Below are 23,160 nucleotides of genomic sequence, written 5' to 3' on the forward strand. Positions count from 1 at the left end.
CCTATATTATGCCGTCGGAACAACCGACAACACATATTTCCAAAAAACGGAAGGACCAGGACCGACATTCTCGGCCCGCGTTTTCCACCAACGACACGCCAAAGCCTACCGCGAGTGCATCGGTCTCTTCGGAGGTGGTAATTCAACCACTCCAGACCAACGACACCGCTTTACCGCACACTTTGGTCCCGGAGGTTACTCCGATGCCGGTTGTTGATTTTCCTCCTGAAACCAAAGCCCAGGACTTCCTGACACCATACCGGCGGATAAAGTTACTCCAGCACGTGGGGCAGCTAGGCCTCCGGTCCCTATGTCCATCAAGGCCTACACACATGCTAAGGCTGCCATCCAGGCTAAGGCTCACCCTCCTAAATCCTTTTCCCAGGGTTTTCCACTTCTGATAAACAGATCTTGACTTTAGCTGCAGATCTAATTTCTTTAATCAGAGGCTCTCAGGCACACCCAGACAGAGGTTCTCAGCCGCCTGCAGATAAAAGGCCTGGGGTTGAGCAGACAGATACCCTTTCCTCAGATGAAGCCTCTGGGGACTCAGACCATTCAGATTCCCAGGAAGAATCCTTCCAGGCCTACGAGGATTCTGATGCTGATGAATCCATTCCCTCTGCCTCTCCTCCAGAGGATATTTCTTTCGGGGAAATTCTCCACTCCATGAGAGAGCATTTTCAGTGGCAGGGCCAGGACTTATCTGACTCCAGGAAAAGGCTTCGTACTTTCCTTAAGTTACCCCAGCACAGGCCTTTAGCTATTCCACCAGTGTTAGATGTATTGGATGATGTGTACTCAGACTCGAGTACTTCTCCTGATTCTCTCCCTCCTGCTCCTGTCAAGCCAGACAGATATTACAGGGTTCCTGAAACTCATAAGCATTTCTTTAAGGCCCACTCTGTGGATCTAGAAACTATTTCTCAGGGGCCCAAAGGAGTGGCCACCTCCACGGCCAAAAACCCTTTGCCCGCAGACAGGGAATCTAGGTCCTTGGAGAGATGGGGCAAAAATGTTTATACCTCAACCACCCTTGCCATGAGGGCACTTAACTGTCTTTTTCATATGTTTCAGTATCAGGATTTCTTGATGGATGATTTGCAGAAAAAGTTAGCCTCTCCTGAGCCTTTAGATAGAAAGGCCTTGCAGGATTTGGTTCATAATACTCAGCAGGTTAGCAATCATTTTCTTCAGTATGGTTATGATGCATTGGAAGCTTCATGTAGGGCAGCTATGACAGGGGCCGTCATACGTAGACATGCGTGGTTGAAAGAACAGGCATTGCCAGATCATGTTAAAGTAAAGCTCCTAGATGCACCTCTGGAAAAACAGAAGCTATTTGGTGCAAATGCACAGGATGTGTTGAAATCTATTGAGGAAAAGGCTAAATCAGTACAAACAGTCAAAGATTTCCTCCAGGTTCAGCCACCGAGGTTCAGCAGGAATTGGCCTTCAAAGAATTGGTCCTTTCCAGACACTGACAAGTTCCAAAGGGGAAAAACAGGCGTGCTCGAGGTAGAGGGCAATACCGAGGCTCCTACAGGGGCTGCCAAAGGTAACCAACTAATCAGAGAAGTGGCAGGGACTTCTACTGCTCCACAGGGACAATCACAATGACTTGACTTTGACACCGCCGACCAAGGCTCAAAGAGAAGCACCTTTAGGCGGAAAATTATCCTTATTTTCAAAGAATTGGCACGTTTTAACAAAGGACAAATGGATTCTGGACATAATAGACAAAGGCTACAGGTTCCACTTCCATACCTTACCAACAAGACAAGGCATGCCAAACCTGCCACAAAATCAAAGGGCAGAGGCACTCATACAAGTTTCAAACCTGTTACAGATCAAAGCAATAGAAAAGGTTCCTCCTCAGGAACAAGGTCAGGGATTCTACTCAAGACATTTCCTTGTTCCAAGAAAAGAAAAGCAATGGAGGCCTATACTGGACTTGTCCGCTCTAAACACTTTTCTCATTGTGCCAAAATTCATAATGCTGACGTTACAGCAACTTCTTCCCATGCTGGGCAAGGGGTCTTGGCTGGTTACTCTGGACCTCAAGGAGGCATACCTGCATGTCCCAATCAGACACAGTTGCAGAAGATACCTCAGATTTCTTGCAGGGTCAGAGCATTATCAATTCTCAGCATTGCCGTTTGGCTTATCTACTGCGCCCAGAGTATTCACGAAATGCCTGGCATCAGTAATTGCACATTGCAGACTCCTGGGGATACAAATATACCCTTACCTGGACGACTGCCTTATACAAGCGGACAGCAAACAAGCCTTGATAAGAAACTTGGACTATGTCATACACTTACTACAGGCTTTGGGATACACAGTCAGTATTCAAAAATCAAGACTACTGCCATCCCAACAAATAATTTTTCTAGGAGCCAAACTGGACACAAACTCACAAATGGCTTTCCTCACAGAAGAAAAACAAGAACAATTACCAGATTACTTCAAAAGCCTAGCAAAGCTCACCCAGATGACTGCAAGGAAAATCCTGCAGGCCCTGGGTTTCATGGCATCTTGCATTCTTCTGATTCCTCTGGCAAGACTACACATGAGAAAACTACAATGGTACCTAAAAAGTTTATGGTCTCAACACAGCCACAACTTAGAAGAAATTATACCACTCATTCCATGTCTTCAAAAGGAATTTTTGTGGTGGGCACAAGCAAGTCAATTAAACAAAGGCATGTCTTTCAACAAACCTCAAGCAAGTCAAACCATTACAACAGATGCCTCAGATCATGGATGGGCGCACATGGAGGGCAGATGCATGCAAGGGCAATGGACTCCCGGAAATGCATCTGCACATAAATCTAAAAGAGATGTTGGCAGTGATTCATGCAATCGAGGCCTTCGAAAAATTTCTTCAACAAGGTCATCTGCTAATAAAGACACACAACACCACTGTCATGTGGTACATAAACAAACAGGGAGGCACTCATTCTTACCCCTCTGCAGACTAACAATGACTCTTTGGGAAAAGGCCCTGAAACTGAACTTACAGTTGCAATCCCAGTTTGTTCCAGGCAAGGACAATGTTCTGGCGGACAGTCTAAGCAGAAACATTTTGGACCCGCATGAATGGATGTTGCATCCCGACATTTTTTCACAAATAACTCATGCATGGGGAAGGCCGGACATAGATCTCTTTGCCTCTCACCGCAATCATCATCTGAAGAAGTTCTGTTCGAGGACACACCATCCTCAAGCCTGGAGAATGGATGCTCTCTCCTTCAGCTGGAATTCTCTGACAATCTATGCATTCCCACCTCTACCATTAATAACCAAGGTGTTACTGAAGATCAAAGCAGAACAACCGAAAGGTATTTTGATAGCTCCAGACTGGCCAAGGCAGCACTGGTATCCATTACTAAGGAGCATATCTCGTACCAAGCCATGGCCCCTGCCTCTATGGCCTCTGCTTCTAACTCAGCACAAATACAAATACAGGACAGTTCATCCCAACCTGCAAACATTGCAGCTGACAGCTTGGAGGGTCCCATGACTTCCACCCATATCTCTCTCTCCAAAAAAGTTCAAGAGATCTTACTGGAAGCACGCAGACCTTCCACCAGAAAAACTTATTCAGCCAAATGGAAGAGATTCATCACCTGGAATGCCAACAAGGGTCAGGATGCATCAGTAATAAGCATGCCACAGATACTAGAATACTTGGCAGAAATGCTTCATAGTGGCCTTTCATATTCTTCCATAAAAATACACGCTTCAGCAATCTCAGCAAAATACAACTGCGATCCACCTGTGTTTTCACATCCTAAGACAGTTTCTAAGAGGGATAAAGAATATCAAACCTCCCAGGAAACCACCAGTGCCTGCATGGGACCTCAACTTCGTCTTGGAAAAATTAACTCTTCCTCCTTTTGAGCCAGCAGCATCTTCAGAAATGCAATTTCTCTCCTGGAAAACAGTTTTCCTGTTGGCAGTTACCTCAGCAAGAAGATTCTCGGAGATACAGGCCCTCATCGCAGTACCTCCATTCCTCATTTTTCATCAGGACAGAGTTTCTTTAAGAACCAATCCTTCATTCATGCCAAAAGTGATATCCAGGGTGTCTCTAAATCAAGCAATTCACCTGCCTACTTTCTTTCCCAATCCTCAAAATAAAGGGGAAAAGCTGCTGCACACTTTACACAGACAATTATGCTACTACTTGGACAGAACAAAGGCCAACAGAAAGTCTGACCAACTATTTGTAGCTTATGCTGCTGGAGTGCAAGGAAAGGCAATTTCCAAACAAACAATTTCAAAATGGATTGGACACTGCATCAGATTCTGTTACTCTTTAAATGGAAAAGGTGCGCCAGCCAATATCAGGCCACACTCCACCAGGGCTATAGCCACCTCCACAGCCTTTCTAAGAGGGGTGGCTACAAAGGACATTCTAGAAGCTGCTACATGGAGCTCCGTGCATACATTTTCCAAACACTACAACCTGCCTTTATACTCCAGATCCAGAGTAGGCTTTGCTTCGGCAGTCCTGCAGGGCATTTTAGCTACACCATCTTTTTCTTAGATCCTACCACCCCCAGCTTGGCTATGGTATTCAACCCATATGTCAGGACTGCAGTTGCATTCTTGAAGGACATAGTACAGTTTTGTACCTACCATAAATGTAGATGTCCGATAGATATGCAACTGCAGTCAGGTTAACCTCCTACCCCTCTGTAATTTACTTTTTTGGGTCCACTACCCCTTTTCCAACTTAGCTGGGGATAGCTTTTATGGTGTATCTGTTTATTACTATTGTGCATGTCTGGAATTTTATCCATTCTCTAAATTTAGCCTTCCTTGGAGGGCACCTCGCATCTGGGGCAAGAAACACTGAAGAAGATGGCGTCATCTGATGCTTTTATACCCCAGCCGCTCTGACGTCGGGGAAGAGGCGACATCAGCCGACGCCGGACCCAGACTTTGGAATCCGGCCTATCGAGGGGCTGCCTGAGGCAGGACAACCCATATGTCAGGACTGCAGTTGCATATCTATTGGACATCTACATTTATGGTAGGTACAAAACTGTACTTTCTGCAGGGCCTCATAGCCGCTCCTACTGCTGTCTAGTTCCAGCCTCCCAACCATAGCTTTGGGACTCTACCCAAATGTAATGACTGCAACAGTGAAACACGAAGGACATAGTACAGTTGTGTACACTTACCATAAATGTAGATGTTCGAGTGTATTCACTGTTGCAGTCCAGGTACCACCGCCTTCCCCTTTTTCTTTTGGATCTTATCTTTCCTTCTCTGATTTATACTACCTATGTGGTGTATTTGCTTATAGATGAAGGTAAAATTTATATTAATGTATTTCTGAATATATATATAAAATTTGGCTACCCTTTTTTGGGGGCACCTGACATCTGTGGCAAGAAAAATTGAAGAAAATGGCATCAGCTGCTTCTTTTATACCCCTGATGACCTGACATCAGGGAAGGGGCGACAGCAGCCGACGCAGGACCCAAGACTTTGGAATTCAGGCTGGCTGAGGGCAACCTGCCAGCAGGATTACCCAAATGTAATGACTGCTACAGTGAATACACTCGAACATCTACATTTATGGTAAGTGTACACAACTGTACTTTTCCCTCCCTCCAGCCCCCTGGCTTTCTCTCTTTCTCTCTCTAAACTCTCTATGCCTTTTACTAGCCCCCCTTTCAAGAGTATTGATATTGGTATTTACTTTTTTACTGGTGGTGTTTTCCCCCACCATAACTTAACTCCCTGTTGGGGGGGGCTCTAGAAATTTGGGCAAGAAAAACTGATGTAAAGGCGTCTGCTGCCTGTTTTTATACCCCTCGCAACCTGACGTCAGTCCGGGAGCGACAGCATCCGACGCAGAAATACTAAGTCTGTGGTATTCGGACTGACTGAGGGCTGCCTGCAAGCAGATAACCCAAGTGTGATGACTGCAACAGTGAGTACACGCTAACATCTACATTTATGGTAAGTGTACACAACTGTACTTTTTCTTCCACTATAATTCCGTCTCATCCCTCTTGCATTACTACACTACAACTCTGGTGGTAACGAGGCATTATGAATGCAGTTTGTGATTTTCACTCATGGCTAGAATGTCAAGGATTGTTTGCTTCACGCTAAAAGGTGTGTGTGTTTTTCTTTGCGATGATACCATTTGTCAAGAGATGTATATATGGGTTTGTAGAAGACTTTGGAAGTGTTCTTATATTAGCCCTCTGTAAATAAAGAACCCCTGTTGTAGGGAAGGGTATTTTACTGTGGAGAAGTTTGAAGCATGGTGATTTCCAGGACTACTTCCTCCACTTGTGAGTACAGTCAGTTGTACACGGGAGCAGGCATGAGAGGGAGGCACTAGCAGAGTTAAGTGCTTTCCTGGAGTGGACATCACATGATGTATTGTTTGTTTTTTTTGTTTGTTTTTGCAGGCACTGCATGATGCAGTCCCTGAAGAGATGCCAGTTGCAACGTGCTTCTCTGGTGAATGCTGGGAAGAAGATCACCTATCAGAGTCGAGTGAAGGATGAGCCCGCCTACTACTGCAATGAGTGTGATGTAAGTACCTTGTCATTTTACAACCTGTAAATGTGCCCACCTACTACTGCAGTGAGTGTCATGCAAGTAGCTTGGCATTTTACAATCTGTAAATGAGCCTGCCTACTACTCCACTGAGTGTGATGCAAGTAGCTTGGCATTTTACAATCTGTAATTAAACCTGCCTCCTCCTACAGTGAGTGTGCTGTAAGTACCTTGGCATTTTGCAACTTGTAGTACTCTTGCTGAGAGTGGCGGAGATGACACAGTAAGTGATGTTGTCATCCAGTGATGTCTGAGTGTAAAGAAACACCTGTCTGGTGATGCTTCTTTTGAGACTGATTGTCTTGATTCACAATGCATATCTCAGTAACTGACATTACTCCTGAATTAGATGCCTGTCTGGATAGTATCAGTGATGAGACCTTTTTGTTGGTACAGTTAATATGACCCCTTCAGACTGAAGCAGGTATAATGGTCACTATTATCTGTAGTTAACAATACCTGTCTTAGTAAGTAGTACTACCCATGGTTACCTGTACCCAGCTCAGGGGGTAGTATTAGTTGTAGTTCCCTTGACATAACTCAGTGGTGATTGTATCTGTGGTTATCTATACTCAGTTGGTAATATTACCCATAGTTCATTATGCCTGACTCTGTGTATAATGTTACCTTTGGTTACCTGTACCTGGCTGTCAGTGGTATTACCCATAATTCTCTGTACCTGATTCAGTGTGCAGGCCTATCCCTAGTTTCTTCTGCTTGGCTTTTTGGGTGGGAGTATCCATAGTTACATGTATCTGATTCAAAGAGTAATATTAACAGGAGTTACCTGTACCTGACCTATTGGGTAATGTTACCTGTACTGGGCTGTGGGAGTAGTTTTACCTGGCTCATTTAGTTGAATTGTCCATGGCTTCTTGTACCTAGCTTATTGGGTAGCATTATTCTTTGTACCCTGCTTACAGGGTAGCATAACCTGTCATTTGCTGTATTTGGTAAGTGAATAATAATACCCCATGTTTTGCTGTACTTTTCTAAGTGAGTAACAGTGCACACTGTTCCATTTAGTTTGCTCACTAGAGATAGTACTGCCAGTGCTTTCTTTTATCTCCCTTAGTGGATAGGATTACTGATGGTTCCCTGCATTTTTGCTTAGTGGGTAGGGTTGCCCACAGATATTTATTTATTTCGCATTTGTTAACCGGGTAGGTCCAACTGAGCAATTATAGCCCATTTCAGTGGAGGCCCGAGGAGAAAAGCTCCAGTAATATAAGAATAAGTAAACAGCATGTTAATACAAGAATAAAAATAAAAAAATAACATGGCTCAGTCAGTAAACAAAGGAATAAACATACTATGGTTGAAACGCAATTACCTTACAGAACTTGGAAGAGTTGTTAGGTAATATATGATAGTTATACATGGTATCAAAAGGTTATGCAGTAACCAGACAGGAAATTCAGAGGTTAGTTAAATATGATTATGATACAGCATTTAGGATAGGAGTAGGATGATCAGGTAGGATCCCTGGCATGAGCATATCCAGTTAGTTTGGAAGAATATTTTTATTTCTTTTTTGAAGCTTGTAGCTTGAGTGATGTTTCGTAGGTTAGAGTGTAGGCTGTGCCAGATTTTTGAGATGGAAGATTTATATAGATTTCCTATGTTCAGTTTAGATGTAAATATTTCTAGAATAAATTTCCCAGAGTTACAGAGGGGGCGAAGGGGGGAGTAGTGTGTTAAAAGATTTGAGAAGGAGGGCCAGGAAGTGGGTTTGTTAAGTATATGGTGGGTTAGCTGTAATTGGGACAGTTTTAAGTGGTCGGAGAATTCAAGCCATTGAAGCTTATGGAGGGTTAGGCAGTGGTGGGTTGAGTTGGGGAAGTTAGCTCTACTTCTGTGTATGTTCTATGTGTGTGTCAGTTCTATGTAATTTGCTAAGTGAGTAAGGTTCCCTGTAGTTCCCTGTATTTTCCTTAGTGGGTAACATTACTTACTCATGGCATTCACTTTTTTCCATTTTGGTTTGTACCAAGTATGGTTTCCTTTTCTTGGCTGAGTTGGTAGTGTTACCTGTGGTTACATATATTTGCTCACTCAGTAAGTGTTACCAGTGGTTCCTTTTTTTTTTACTTAGTGGGTAATGTTAGTGGTTTTCTGAAATTTGCACATTAAGTATTATAGTTGTTTTCTTGCATTTTGCAGTGCACTTTCTGTGCACTGTTGGCTTAAGTTCCATAGATCGCTGCGTCGTGTTACATTTCATTTCCTATACTTTGCATGTTACTTAGGTGTGTATCGATAACCCATGGCTATGTATATTTTACTCAGTGAGTAATGTTACCATTGATTTTTATTTACTCTAGTACCTTTGGTTTCCTCACAGTTTGCTCAGGTGGAAGTTGTTGCCCATAGTTATATTTTTGCTCATTGAGTAGTGTTAAGAATGGTTCCACGTAATTTGCTAATTAATTAATTAATCTTATTTGTTCCTTGCTTAGTGAGTACAGTTGCCTTTGGTTTCCTATACTTCATAGTCCCATTATAATCTTATGCACGGTTTCATTTACTTTGCTCAGTGACTGATGTTACCTTTACCTGTTACCTTCTAATTGCATAGTTTTATATGCGATTCTGTGTACTTTGTTCATCAGTAATGTTCCTATTGGTTTCCTGTAATTCACCATTTCCCCTTGTGGATAGTGTTCCCCATAGCTGTCTGTAGTTTGACCATTGGGTAGTGTGATACGTGGTTCTATTTACTTTGATACTTGAGAAATGTTACCACTGGTTTCCTGTACCTAGTGGTGTTGGTCTTCTGTGTGTAGGTGGCTCAGTGGATGCAAACATAGAAAGTTCCTGTGGTTGTTTTAGTAGCAGGGGACATGTATATTGATGTGTTATGAAATCAAGAGATAAATTATTGGTCCTTGAAGAATACAGTATGAAAACAGAGTAGGTAGGCTTAAGTCAGTGAAAACAAAACGGGCTTTCTGTAAGGAAACAGGCCAAGTAAATGTTTTGAATTTCCTAGTCTCATATAACTGTTAACCACCAAAGTGTTATTGTTTTAGTTCCCAACCTTGCTTGGTAACCTGGTCTATCCTTTCTTCCCACATTGTCCCCCGTGTACTCTCTAGAGAAGTACCTGTATAACTGTTTTACTGCCTTACCCCACCTGGCCACACACACACACACACACACACACACACACACACACACCAGTAATCTGACCGAGAGGTTGAAAAGAGTGAATTGAAAAGAGTGAATTCATCAGCAATCTCCCTGAATCAGGACTTTCATAAACTGGAATATGTCAAATAAGATTCATATCCAAACCTTTCAGGTCACCATTCCAAGTGCTGGAATGATTACATTTTTGAAGTATTTGAGAACTTGCCAACAATATGAAGTTGTGATTCACACACAGGCATGCCAGTGAGAACTGAAGTGCAACTAAATATTTTGTATTTTTCATTTTATATATTCAGCCACAGTAATGTTATCTGCTGTTCTGTGTCCCTGTTTTGAAGTAAGATATCTGTCTGTAATTTGTGTCTCTGACTCCATTAGATGGTTTGTAACATTGTACTTCAGTTCTATTTGGCTTATTACCCATTGTTTGTGGTTCTTTTAGTTGTATATCACTGCTCTCGTTTAGTGCATATAAAAGCTTTCCACTGCTGGCATCTGCTGGCAGTTTCCAGTACTGCAGCTCCCATCTGCATTTGTGATTTCTGCTTTGTAGATGATGTTCTTCGTGTTTCACTGTTGCAGTCATTACATTTGGGTAGTCTTGCTGGCAGGTTGCCCTGAATTCCAAAGTCCTGGGTCCTGCATCGGCTGCTGTCGCCCCTTCCCTGACGTCAGCTCGTCAGGGGTATAAAAGATGCTGCTGACGCCATTTTCTTTAGTCCTTCTTGCCGCGCGGTGGCCAAAGCAGAAGCAGTTCGCAAGTGCCGGTCGGCCGACTCCTCTAAGATTTTTCGAGTTTGAATTTCAGATCCGAAGTCTTCTATAAAGCTAAGTACCCCGTTGGGGAAACTTTTTTCTTGCTCCAGAACCCATGTCAGAAAAAGTTAATAATTGTATTTCTAGTGGGAAGCAAATACCTCATAATGACTTTCATTCTTACTGTATTCCTTGCCTAGACCCTGATCATAACTTTCTAGGTTGTCGGTTTTGTGCTAGATTTAACCAATGCACTATTAAGCGTCGGTATGATTTTGCATTAAACTACTTTGGACACAGGTTTAATTATCCAGAAATGTCGTCGGAAAGCCATCCGACTACCGGAGTTCACAAAAAATGCAAAGAAAAAGAAAGACAACCAAGGCCCAAAACCGACGATGAAGCTTCTCCTAAGCCAGTTGCTGGTTCTGTGAGGCGCTTTCACAGCCCCTGAAGCCCGCTACTTTAGAGTCGCAAGCCACTACCGACTCCCACGTGGAGTTGGCTATGCCGCTGGAAACTCAAGGTATTGGAGCCTCGGACGCTATTCCTTCGGATGGGTCCAGAGCCGCTGAGCAGGCACCGGCTTCTGAGGGTGTATTCAGACCTAAACATCTGTACATTAAACTGACTTCAAAGGCAAAGACTAAAGCACCTTCAAAAGCAAAGAAGCAAACTCAAGAGCCACGTGGACAGGCCTCCATGCCCAAAAAGCAGATGCTCAAAATGGCCGAAGACTTGATTACCCTGATTAGGGGTTCCCATCCCCCTCCTGATAAGAGGCCTAGGCAAGAGACTGACTATGAATCTTCAGATCAGGTTTCCATTTCTTCTGATTCCTCTTCTGATCAGGAATATTCTTTTCCCCCCTATGAGGATTCTGATGCTGAAGACTCCATACCTTCAGCTTCTCCTCCTGAGGACTATCCTTTTGGGGAAACCTTACATACCATGAGGGAGCATTTCCACTGGGAGAGTCAAGATTTTTCGGAATCTAAAAAGAGGCTCAGGGATTTCCTGTTACTATCTCAGCACAAGCCACTAACATCCCACCTGTGTTAGACATTGTAGATGATGTGTTTTCGGAGTCTAGCCTTATCCCTGACTCCTTACCTCCAGCTCCTGTTAAGCCTGACAGATATTACAGGGTTCCTGACTCACATAAATTCCTTTTTAAAAACCCTGCTGCAGACCCAGAAACTATTTCTCAGGGTCCCAAGGGAGTTAAGGCTTCCGCTGCAAAAAACCCTACCCCTTCTGACAGAGATTTTAGGGCACTGGACAATGAGGAAAAAGGTTTACACATCTGCTACCTATAAGGGCCTTAAACTGTCAGTTTCATACGCTCAAATGTCAGCAACATGTCATTGCATTGCTTAAACAGAAAATGTTGTTAAACTCTGAATGTGCAGAAAACAAGGAAATGCAGGATATAGTGCATACAGCTGAACAAGTTGGAAAGCATACTTTGTAATGTGGTTTTGATTCTTTAGAGGCCTCCTGCAGGGCCGCAGTTACAGGTTCTGTAATTAGGAGGCATGCTTGGTTAAAGGAACAAAATTTGCGTGATCATCTTAAAGTTAAATTATTAGATTCACCTTTACAGCATGATACTTTGTTTGGTGTTAAGGCAGAAGAGGTGTTAAAGAAAATGGAGGACAAAGCTAAATCTATGCAAACGGTCAAAGATTTTTTACAAGTTCAGCCACCTAGGTTTAGTAGACACTGGCCAACAAAGAATTGGTCCTTTCATGTGTCGGACAGACCTCAAAGGGGCAGACCTAGGGGCAGATCCCAGGTGCTAGGTACATTCCGCTCAAAGCAATGGGGGGGGGGGGTCTCTACCTCCAAAGTTGGAGAAGACAAATCACAACCATTCAGGAAACAGTCCCAATGACTTCGCCCTGCCTGCACCAAGCACTTATCTACTGGCAGCCCCCTTAGGGGGAAAATTAGCACTTTTTTCACACAATTGGCACATTATAACTGAGGACAAGTGGGTCTTAAATATCGTGTCACAAGGCTACAAGTTCCATTTCCATACCCTGCCAAAAGCAAATGGCTGGCAAGATCTGCCAAAAAATCAATGGGCAGAGGCACAAAAACAAGTATCATCCCTCATGGACATGGGGGCCATTCAGCTAGCACCAGAGCAAGAGCAGGGACAAGGATTTTACTCAAGACTGTTCTTAGTACCCCGAAAGGACAAGGCCTGGGGGCCAATACTAAACCTATTTGTTTTGAACACATACCTGGATATTCCAAAATTCAAGATGTTGACTTTGCAGCAACTTCTGCCCATGCTGGGCAAGAACGCTTGGCTTGTGACTTTAGACCTAAAAGAGGCATACCTGCATGTTCCAGCCAGACAGTCATGCAGAAGATACCTAAAATTCAAGGCTGGTTCAATGCATTACCAATTCTCTGCACTGCCCTTTGGCTTATCTACTGCGCTCAAGGTCTTTACAAAGTGCCTGGCACCAGTAATTGCATTCTGCAGACAAAGAGGAATACAGTATATCCTTACTTGGGCAACTGTCTAATTCAAGCAGAGAACAAGGACATTCTTCTACCGCAGCTGGCGTTTGTGAAAAGACTTCTAACATGCCTAGGGTACACAGTCAACGAAAAGAAATCAAAACTAGTACCCTCTCAAGAGATAATATTCCTGGGTGCAAGCTTAAATACAACTGCCCATATGGCTTATCTCACGCCAGACAAAGGCAGCTGACTACCTATTTCAAAATGTTGGCAACAAAGGCCCAGTTATCTGCAAGAAAAATTCTGCAGGCTTTGGGCTTCATGGCATCCTGCATCCTACTAATTCCATATGCAAAACTGCATATGAGAAAACTTCAATGGTATCTAAAAAGTGTTTGGACTCAACATTGCCACAGCGTGGAAACAATGGTTACACTTATTCCCTGCCTACAACAGGAGTTTCAATGGTGGGCAAAGGCTTGTCACCAAAACAAGGGACAGCCATTCACATTACCCCCAACCAGGCAGACACTAACAACGGATGCATCAGATTATGCCTGGGGGGCCCCACATGGCAGGAAGATGCATTCAGGGTACATGGTCCTCAACCCAAATGCATCTACATATCAATCAAAAAGAGATGCTAGCTGTTCAGAATGCCCTGACAGCCTTCAAGGACCTACTTCATCCGGGACAACTACTGATAAAGACAGACAACACCGCAGTCATGTGGTATATAAACAAGCAGGGGGGGCACACATTCTTACCCCCTTTGCAGACTAGCCATGACTTTGTGGGACACAGCATTAACTTACCAAGTACATCTGCAAGCACAATTCCTGACAGGAAGGAAAAATACTCTGGCAGACGAACTAAGCAGAAACCTCATGGATCCCCACGAGTGGCAGCTGGATCCACAAGTCTTCAGTATGATAACAAGGAAATGGGGGTGCCCAGACATAGATCTGTTTGCCTCCCCTCACAACTACCAGCTAAAAAGATTCTACTTTATTTCCTTTTTTATATTTTGAATACTGTGGTTTGTTTTCTTGTGTTTTACTTGCATTCTGCTTTAACAGCATATTAAAACTTCAAAAAAGACCACAGCTCTGTCTCTTCTGAGTCAGGCAGAATTTTTTTCCCGCCCTCCTACCCAGTTACAGTTGTCTTGTTAAATACCATTGTCTTTCTGGTTGCCTGCCTCTTATGTTAATTTGACTATTTATCTTATTTCCTCTCTGCTTTCACTGGCTTGTGTGAGTAATCACAAAGTCATCATTTTTGAAATCCCTCCCCTTCAACTATTTAAATTTATTGGCCATCATACTGTATTCCATAGTACCAGAATATAAAAGTGACCACCCCTTTCAGTCCATCTTGCTGTTTTAAAAATAGTAACTCTCCACTAAACCTTAACTTTTTAAACAGGTAAAACTTAAGTTACCTACTTTCACATCTAACTTCTCTAGTGCATACTGCAGTGTGCATTTTTTTTTCTTCTTACCTTTAAGCATTCCTGTGACTAGCACTTGCTCTAATACCTGCTGGAAAGCACTAGGAAGCCTTAAACTGATACAAGCACTCAGCTCTCCTTGTTAATAAAGAGAAATTAATAGTAGGCACTAAACAGCCTATAATTGCAAAGTACCTTGCTAAGGTAAGGGAAAACAGCTCCTGTACTTTACCAAAAAAAAAAAAAAAAAAAGCACCAAACCAGGCATGTCCAAGGGTCAGCTTCCGGTGATTTCTCCTGTCCACCTGGTGAATCTGGACATGCTGGGCAATGCAGCAATTGCCTCATGTACACAAACAACCCTCTCCTCCTACCACCCAACACTAAAAATTGTGAGAGATGCACTTACATAGCCAAAATGGAAGCAAAGCTCTCTCCACCCAAGATTGTGCTAGAAAGTCAAGAGGAGAAAGTGAACACCCACACTACACCTCAAGCAACACATAGCCCTTCTAAACCCACACCACCAACACCCACATATAGCAACACTAAGTCCACATATGCAGAGGCCCTTAACTATAACCTGTCCAAGCAACAAGGACCTCTGAAGATGAAACGCAAACAAACACCAATCACAACCAAAGTGTCACATAGTTCACAACACCAGTATGCCACCCAGCAACAGCCCCTAAGGCAAGACAACGTACCTAACACACTTTAGTCATAGGTGACTCTATAGTCCGACACACTGATGTCCCACTCACCAGGTTAAACAAGGTGAAAATTACAGTCAGCTGCCTGTTGGGTGCCAGGATACGCCACATAATGCATGCACTCAAGTCACTCCACAACAAGTGCAAATATGACTCTGCCATTTTCCATGTTGGAGTGAATGACTTGAGACGTACCTCCCTGGACTACATGAAAAGAGACATGGAAGAGCTCTCAGATCATGTGGCCCAGGCAGGTATGACCCTAGTCCTGAGTAGCATTCTGCCTTCGCCCAGACTGATACCGCAATATAAGGACAAAATTATTGACTTCAACAATTGGCTAAGCTTCTGGTGTCATTCAAAGGGGATCCAGTATCTGTCTGGCTGGGATGACATGATCGACAGACTACGATGCTTTGCCAAAGATGGTCTGCACCTGTTGCCCCTGGGATTCAGGTTACTGGCTAAGGCTCTTGCCACCCCTGTAGTGCCTTTTTTAGGCAAAGTTCAAAGGACAAAACCACCACCGTAATGGGTACAAGCATGCAAAGTCTGAAGGTAATGCTACTCAATGCTAGAAGTCTAAACCTCAAAATGCACTCTCTCTCTCGGCACTCCTAAAAATGGAGAACATCGATATCTGTGCAGTAACTGAGACCTGGTTCAAGGCTCCAGAGAGCACCCCTGCAATACCAGGCTGCATTTCTTACCACACTTTTTGGCCACCAAACCAGGACCGAAACACTAAAGGTGGAGGAGTGTCAATATTCACCAAGGATATTCACACCACCAGGCTAGTTGCCCAACACAAAGCATCTGAAATTCTCCAGGTGCAACTAACACTAGGTAAGACTGCACTCCAAATTGTAGCTTGCTACAGATCCCCCACCATACCCCAAGATTCTCACTACACCTTTCTAAACATACTGGAAAATATTAAAGATAGAACCAAACACCCTGATACTGGGTGATTTTAACTAACTACCCTGCTATTAACTGGGAAAACTGCTCATGTACCAACACCTTTGCCCAACGGTTCTTGGAATTCATAAATTCCAATGCCCCGGATCAACTAATCCATAGTCCCACCAGGGGCTCCAATATCCTAGAGCTGGTCATTACCAACATGGGAAATCGATGCTCCACACATATGGTCACCCCCTCTTTAGTCAGATCTGACCATAAGCTAATCACCCTTAACATCCACATCCCACCCCCACCCCCCAGTAAGGAAACCTCCATAAAAAAACTTCTCCAAAGCCAACTTCATGCTACTCAAGTCAGAAGTGACGAACTTCATGACACCCATGCAGACGGGAACTGAAAGTTCAACTGCTGCATCCTACACTAAGGCACTGTACGAGCACATCTACTCATGCATGAATCGTGCCATCCCAAATAGAACCAAGATGCTCTCATCCAAAAAAAGGAAGCCAATCTGGTGGTCCGCTGCCATAAACAAACTTTACAAAAAAAAAGAGATTGCAGAAAAAGAGGAAAATCCCAGGATGCAAAAGACTTCCTTACCAGCCTCAGTAAGAAACTGAGATCCCTCATAAAATCCTCCAAAGCTAGTTACGAAAATAAAATTGCCAAAGATTCCAAAGACAACCACAAGGCATTCTATAACTATGTCAAGAATCTAAATGGCAATGCTCAGATCTGCTCTGAGCTAAAATAGAATGGCATTAAATATACTGATCCCAAAGATATTTCCAATATCCTGGCAGATTGATTCAGTGCCAACTTCACCCCCCTCTCACCCCCTAAATGGCTCATCTCAGTACCAGAAGATTGCCAAATTCCAGTAATAACGGCCACACAGGTTATAAACGCACTCTCCAAAGCTAAGAATACAGCATCCATGGGACCAGATGACATCCCGGGCTGTGTACTACATGAACTAAAATATGAACTGGCACGTCACCTAAGTGTCATGTTTAATCATAGCCTCACCTCAGGTTTCGTGCCCACTGAGTGGCGCAGAGCTACAGTTATCCCACTCCACAAGGGGGGAATCCACCTTGGATCCTGGAAACTAACATCCCATCAGTCTGACGAGCCTTATCTGCAAGGCCATGGAGCGTATTATCATGGAACGTATAAACAAAGACATTGGCAACCTTCAAACACTGGACCCCACCCAGTTTGGGTTTGTGAAGGGCCGATCTTGTCTCCTGAACCTGATTGACTTCTTTGAATCAGTCTCCAGAGCCATGGACAAGAGTAAAGTGGTCCACACAGCCTATCTAGACCTTGCCAAGGCCTTTGACACCATCCCCCACTCTGGAATCATAGATAAACTTACTAAGCTGGGCATTAATTCCCTACATCACCCAATGGGTTGCTAACTGGCTTACTGATAGAACCCACACTGTAAAAGTAGCTGACTCCAAATCTAGCTCCAGACAAGTGACAAGTGGAGTACCTCAGGGTTCAGTCCTGGGACAGCTCTTGTTTGGCATCTACTTCTCTGAAGTACAGGCCAACACTAAGGGACTCTGGCTAGCAAAGTTCGCAGATGACTGCAAACTGGGAGCCATTATTGAATCCCAGATGTGGATACTCTACAAAAGGGCCTTACAGAAACAGATGCTTGGTGCCAGAGCCATGGGCTCAAGCTCATTGCCAAGAAATGTATATTATCCACCTTGGAAAAAAACATGTACCCGTGAATTACCATATAGGTGGCAGTACACTAAACACCGAAAATGTGATAAGATACTTAGGGACACAGGTGGACAGTGGTCTCACCTTCGATAACCACATCGCCACAACAGTCAGGAAATCCTTCTATGTGGCACACCTCATCACTAAGGGCTTTTCATCCAGAAAAAAGGAGGTCATTGTCCCACTATACTCATCCCTCATTAGACCCATTATAGAATACAACACCCCGTTTGGTATGTACCTCTCAAGACATCTGCAACAACTGGAAAGGCCGCAGAAATACCTCACTAAAAGAATCACAGGCCTAAAGCAGATGCCCTACGCTGACTGCCTTAAAAAACTCCAGCTGTACTCTTGTCGCATATCGTCTACTCAGAGGCGATCTCTGCTTAACATACAAGGCCATGTCAAACCCAGAGCTGTTGGACATGCTACACTTAAAGAAATCCCAATCCCTCAGAGCCACACGCTCCAGGGATCTAAACCTTATCACAATAAACAAAACATGCTGGAGGGATAGGTTCCTGACCCAAAAACTCCCCAGACTCTGGAATAGATTGCCCATACATGTCAAGCAGAGTGCCTCTTTGGCCCTCTTCAAAAGGAACCTTGACGATTGGATGGAAGAAAGGAAATTCACCTCGGGGATCACATCAGTCGCCCTGCTAGACAGGGGTCCAGGGAAGTAAATAGTGTGGGAAGAAATAGCCAGGGAATGGTTATGGCTAGGCTTGTATAGGCCCTAGGGCTGATAGCCTAGTACCAACCTATGAACCTATCAGTGTATGCCTTTCCCCCTTTGCCTCTCCTCCCTGAGGTACTCCTAAAGGTCAGACAGGAAAAGCCAAAAATGATACTGATTGCCCCAGACTGGCCCCGCCAGTACTGGTTTCCAATCCTAAAGAACTTGTCTCAATGCCCAGCTTGGACCTTACCTCAAATACCTCATCTACTGTCCCAGCAAAACAATCAGATCAGCCAACTCAGGACTTTAAACCTGGCAGCATGGTGGATAATGTAGTCATACAAAACACACCTCTCAGTAAAGCTATGATGGATGTCATTTTGGAGGCCAGAAGGCCTAGTACTAGAAAATCTTACGCTGGAAAATGGAAGAGATTCTGTGCTTGGAACCAGGCAGAGGGAATTGATACATCTGTGCCAAATATTCCTCAGATTTTCCAATACTTAACTGAGATGCTGGACAAAGGCCTCTTTTTCATCTATTAAAATTCATGCTTCTGCCATTTCGGCACATTACAATACAGAGCCACCAATCTTTTCTTATCCCTTGTTGAAACAGTACCTCAGAGGAGCCAAAAATGTAAGGCCTCCAAGGAGATCACCAGTGCCTGCATGGGACCTCAGCTATGTCTTGGAAAAACTCACCCTGCCTCCTTTTGAGCCAGCTGCTACTGCTGATATAAAGTTTTTGTCTTGGAAAACAGCTCTGCTCCTAGCAATAACTTCTGCAAGACGAGTTTCAGAGCTTCAAGCACTCATGGCTGTGGAACCTTTTATCATTTTTTATCCAGACAGGGTCTCTCTGAGGACAAACCCAACATTTATGCCTAAGGTGGTGTCCAGTGTGGCTCTTAAGCAAACTATTCATCTGCCAGCTATTTATCCAAATCTACAGAACAATGGGGAGATAATTCTGCTTTCTTTGGACATTCACAGACCGCTTAGATTCTACTTGGACAGAACCAGAGTTTTCAAAAAGACAGAGCAATTACTAGTGGCATATGCTGCAGGATCACAAGGAAAGGCTATCTCAAAGCAGACTATTTCAAAGTGGATAGGCCACTGCATTCGTTTCTGCTACTTGCACCATGGCAAGCCAGTGCCTAAGGGCATTAGGCCACATTCAACCAGAGCTGCAGCCACTTCAGCAGCCTTTCTCAGGGGAGTACCAACCAAGGACATTTTAGAGGCTGCTACTTGGAGTTCAGTGCACACCTTTACAAAGCACTATCTTCTGCCACTCTACTCTAAATCCAGGGCAGGCTTTGCCACTGCAGTTCTGCAGGGCCTCATAGCCACTCCTAATGCTGTTTAGCTCCAGCCTCCCATCCATAGCTTTGGGACTCTACCCAAATGTAATGACTGCAACAGTGAAACACGAAGAACATAGTACAGTTGTGTACACTTACCATAAATGTAGATGTTCAAGTGTATTGCCTTGCCCATCCCCCTTTCTTCTGATGGAATCTATCTCTCCTTCTCTGATTTATACAACCTATGTGGTGTATTTGCTTGTAGATAAAGGGAAAGTTTATATTGCTGCATATGTATGTGTATATATATATATATATGTGTGTGTGTGTGTATATATATATATATATATATATATATATATATATATATATATATATTGGCTAGCCTTTTAGGGGGCACCTGACATCTGGGGCAAGAAAAACTAAAGAAAATGGCGTCAGCCGCATCTTTTATACCCCTGACGACCTGACGTCAGGGAATGGGCGACAGCAGCCAACACAGGACCCAGGACTTTGGAATTCAGGCCGACTGAGGGCAACCTGCCAGCAGCATTACCCAAATGTAATGACTGCAACAGTGAATACACTCGAACATCTACATTTATGGTAAGTGTACACAACTGTACTTTCTTCATGTTTCACTGTTGCAGTCATCACACTTGGGTTATCTGCCTCCAGGTAGCCCTCAGTTGGCCCGAATACAAGAGTCTTGGGATTTCTGTGTCAGATGCTGTCGCCTCTTCCATGACGTCAGGGGTATAAAACATGCAGCCGACACCATTACATCAGTCTTTCTTGCCGAGAAGGAGCCAGAAACAGTCCGCAAGTGCCGGTCGGCCACTACCTGACATTTTCGTTTTTAGAGTTTCAAACCTGAAGTCTTCTAAAGCTTCCTTGGATGCATCATTGGAACATCCTGTTGGCAGACACTAAGCTCTCTGAACTGTTGGAGAGTAGATGCCATTTCTCCTTCAGGAAGGGTAGGAATTTGGCTTCTTAGTTTAATCATTATAAACATGGGCCTAGTCATAAGAAAGACTCTTTTCAAACTACACTCTTGGGGGATCCAGTAGTAGGGTGCTTTCCTTGTGGTCATTAGACTTACTGTCCAAGGGTCATGAAGACTAAGTGCTTCAGTAGTAAAAACACTAGCCAGGTTTATAACATTTATTTTTTTTGCTAATTGCCAAACAGATTGGGTGATTTACTTAGCTACCTGTAATTGTTCAGCCTTCTACATTGGGCAAACCTCTCAGCCGGTTAAATTTAGGATTTCTGAGCACTTTTGTGATATAAAACATCAAAAGATTACTAATGCCCATTTATAAATACACTACAGTACATAAAAGTGCTTTTTTCAATTTTATAATTATTGATCGAATTTTGGGCATTAGATTTAACAAGACAGGCTGGCATGAGATGCTAAATACAAAAGAGAAAAAATGGATCATTAAGCTGGGGGGGGTCTGTTAGCATCTGGACTAAATTAGCACCTTTAATCAGTCACGATTATGTTGTCTTGTGTTAGGGAATATGTAAGGAATTGGTTTATTCCTGTTCTTTACACTGATGAAGGCTATGTGATTTATCATGCCGAAACTGGTCTGTTTTTCTCGTATGTGTCTTTAGTATATAATATTAAATATTCATGTTTTGCCACAGTCTGCTGGTCCAATTATTTTTTGCTTTGAATTATCCCCTGAATACACCACCAGCATCCCTCAGCAAACAGGTGCTGGACATCATCCTTGAGGCCAGAAGGCCTAGTACTAGGAAATCTTATGCTGAAAAGTGGAAAAGTTATTGTTCTTGGAGTTAGTGTCAAGAAAAGGACACAGCTGTGCCCACCTTACCTCAAATCCTTGATTACCTAGCAGAGCTGCTCCACAGAGGCCTATCCTTCTCATCCATTAAGATTCAAGCCTCCGCCATCTCAGCTCATTATAATACTGAGCCCACCTCTCTTTTCTCACCCTCTCATCAAACAGTTCCTGAGAGGAGCTAACAATTTAAGGCCCCCTAGGAGAGCTCCCACCCTAGCCTGGGACCATAACTTTGTACTGGAGAAGCTCACCCCCCCCCCCTTTTGAACCTGCTTCTTCAGGAGAGTTAAAATTCCTCTCTTGGAAAACAGCCTTACTTCTAGCTATTACTTCAGCAAGAAGAGTGTCTGAGTTACAGGCACTAATGGTGGTGGAGCCCTTCATTATTTTCCATGCTGACAGGGTTTCCCTCAGGACTAACCCATCCTTTATCCCCAAGATGGTATCCAGTGTGGCTTTAAACCAATCCATCCATTTGCCAACCTTTTTCCCTAATCCTCAGAATAAAGGGGAAAGGATCCTGCAGTCCTTGGATGTGCACAGACAGCTCAGGTTCTACCGTGACAGGACTAAGCCTTTCAGAAAATCTGACCAGCTGCTAGTCAGCTTTGCTACAGGGGCAGAGGGCAAGGCCATTTCGAAGCAAACCATTTCCAAATGGATAGCACACTGCATCCAATTCTGCTTTTGCTACAAGCACCATGGAAAACCTACCCCTCAGGGCATCAGAACTCATTCCACTAGAGCTACTTCAACCTCTATAGCATTTCTCAGGGGAGTCTCTACCAGGGACATCCTGGAAGCTGCAACCTGGAGTTCTGTACACACCTTCACCAAGCATTACCACTGACCTATTTTTTTTCTAAATTCAGAGCTGGATTTGCTACAGCAGTCTTACAAGGCCTGCTAGCCAGCCCTAACACTTCTTGGCAGCCTCCACCCTTCCTTAGCTTTGGGAATCAACCCAAGTGTGATGACTGCAACAGTGAACCACAAAGAACAAAGTATAGTTGTGTACATTTACCATAAATGTAGATGTTCGAGTATATTCACTGTTGCAGTCCTGGTTTCCCTCCCTCCAGCCCCCTGGATTTCTCTATCCTTTCTACCTATCCTCTTTATGGCCATTTTTTATGGCAGGGGCATTTATTTTTTACTGGAGGTGTCCCACACCATGTAATAGCTTCCTATTTTGGCGGCTCCTGACATCTGGGCAAGAAAAACTGATGTAATGGCATCGGCTGCATGTTTTATACCCCTGACGATCTGACGTCACGGAAGAGGAGACAGCATCAGATGCAGAAATCCCAAGACTCTGGTATTCGGATTGACTGAGGGGCTACCTGCAGGCAGATAACCCAAGTGCGATGACTGCAACAGTGAATACACTAACATCTACATTTATGGTAAGTGTACACAACTGTACTTTGTCTTTGCTGCCAGATTTATGGCTGTCTAACTGAAGTCATTGTTCGTGATAGTGCTTCAACTTTCTCAGCAAAACTGCGTACCTGAGCCTC

At 43.7% G+C, this 23,160-nt stretch overlaps 1 protein-coding gene across 5 annotated transcripts in view; it reads left to right on the forward strand.

Moving 5' to 3' along the window:
* Positions 1-23,160, forward strand: part of KDM6B (lysine demethylase 6B) — a 175,710-nt gene that overhangs the window by 147,575 nt on the left and 4,975 nt on the right. For all 5 annotated transcript variants that reach the window (XM_044077326.1, XM_044077328.1, XM_044077329.1 and 2 more), the window contains one exon: positions 6,444-6,570. In XM_044077326.1, coding sequence (XP_043933261.1) covers positions 6,444-6,570 — 127 coding nt within the window. The remainder of the gene's footprint in view (positions 1-6,443; positions 6,571-23,160) is intronic.

Source organism: Protopterus annectens, chromosome 7.part0 (assembly GCF_019279795.1).
Source record: "Protopterus annectens isolate FY-2018-M chromosome 7.part0, PAN1.0, whole genome shotgun sequence".
Taxonomy (NCBI): domain Eukaryota; kingdom Metazoa; phylum Chordata; order Ceratodontiformes; family Protopteridae; genus Protopterus; species Protopterus annectens.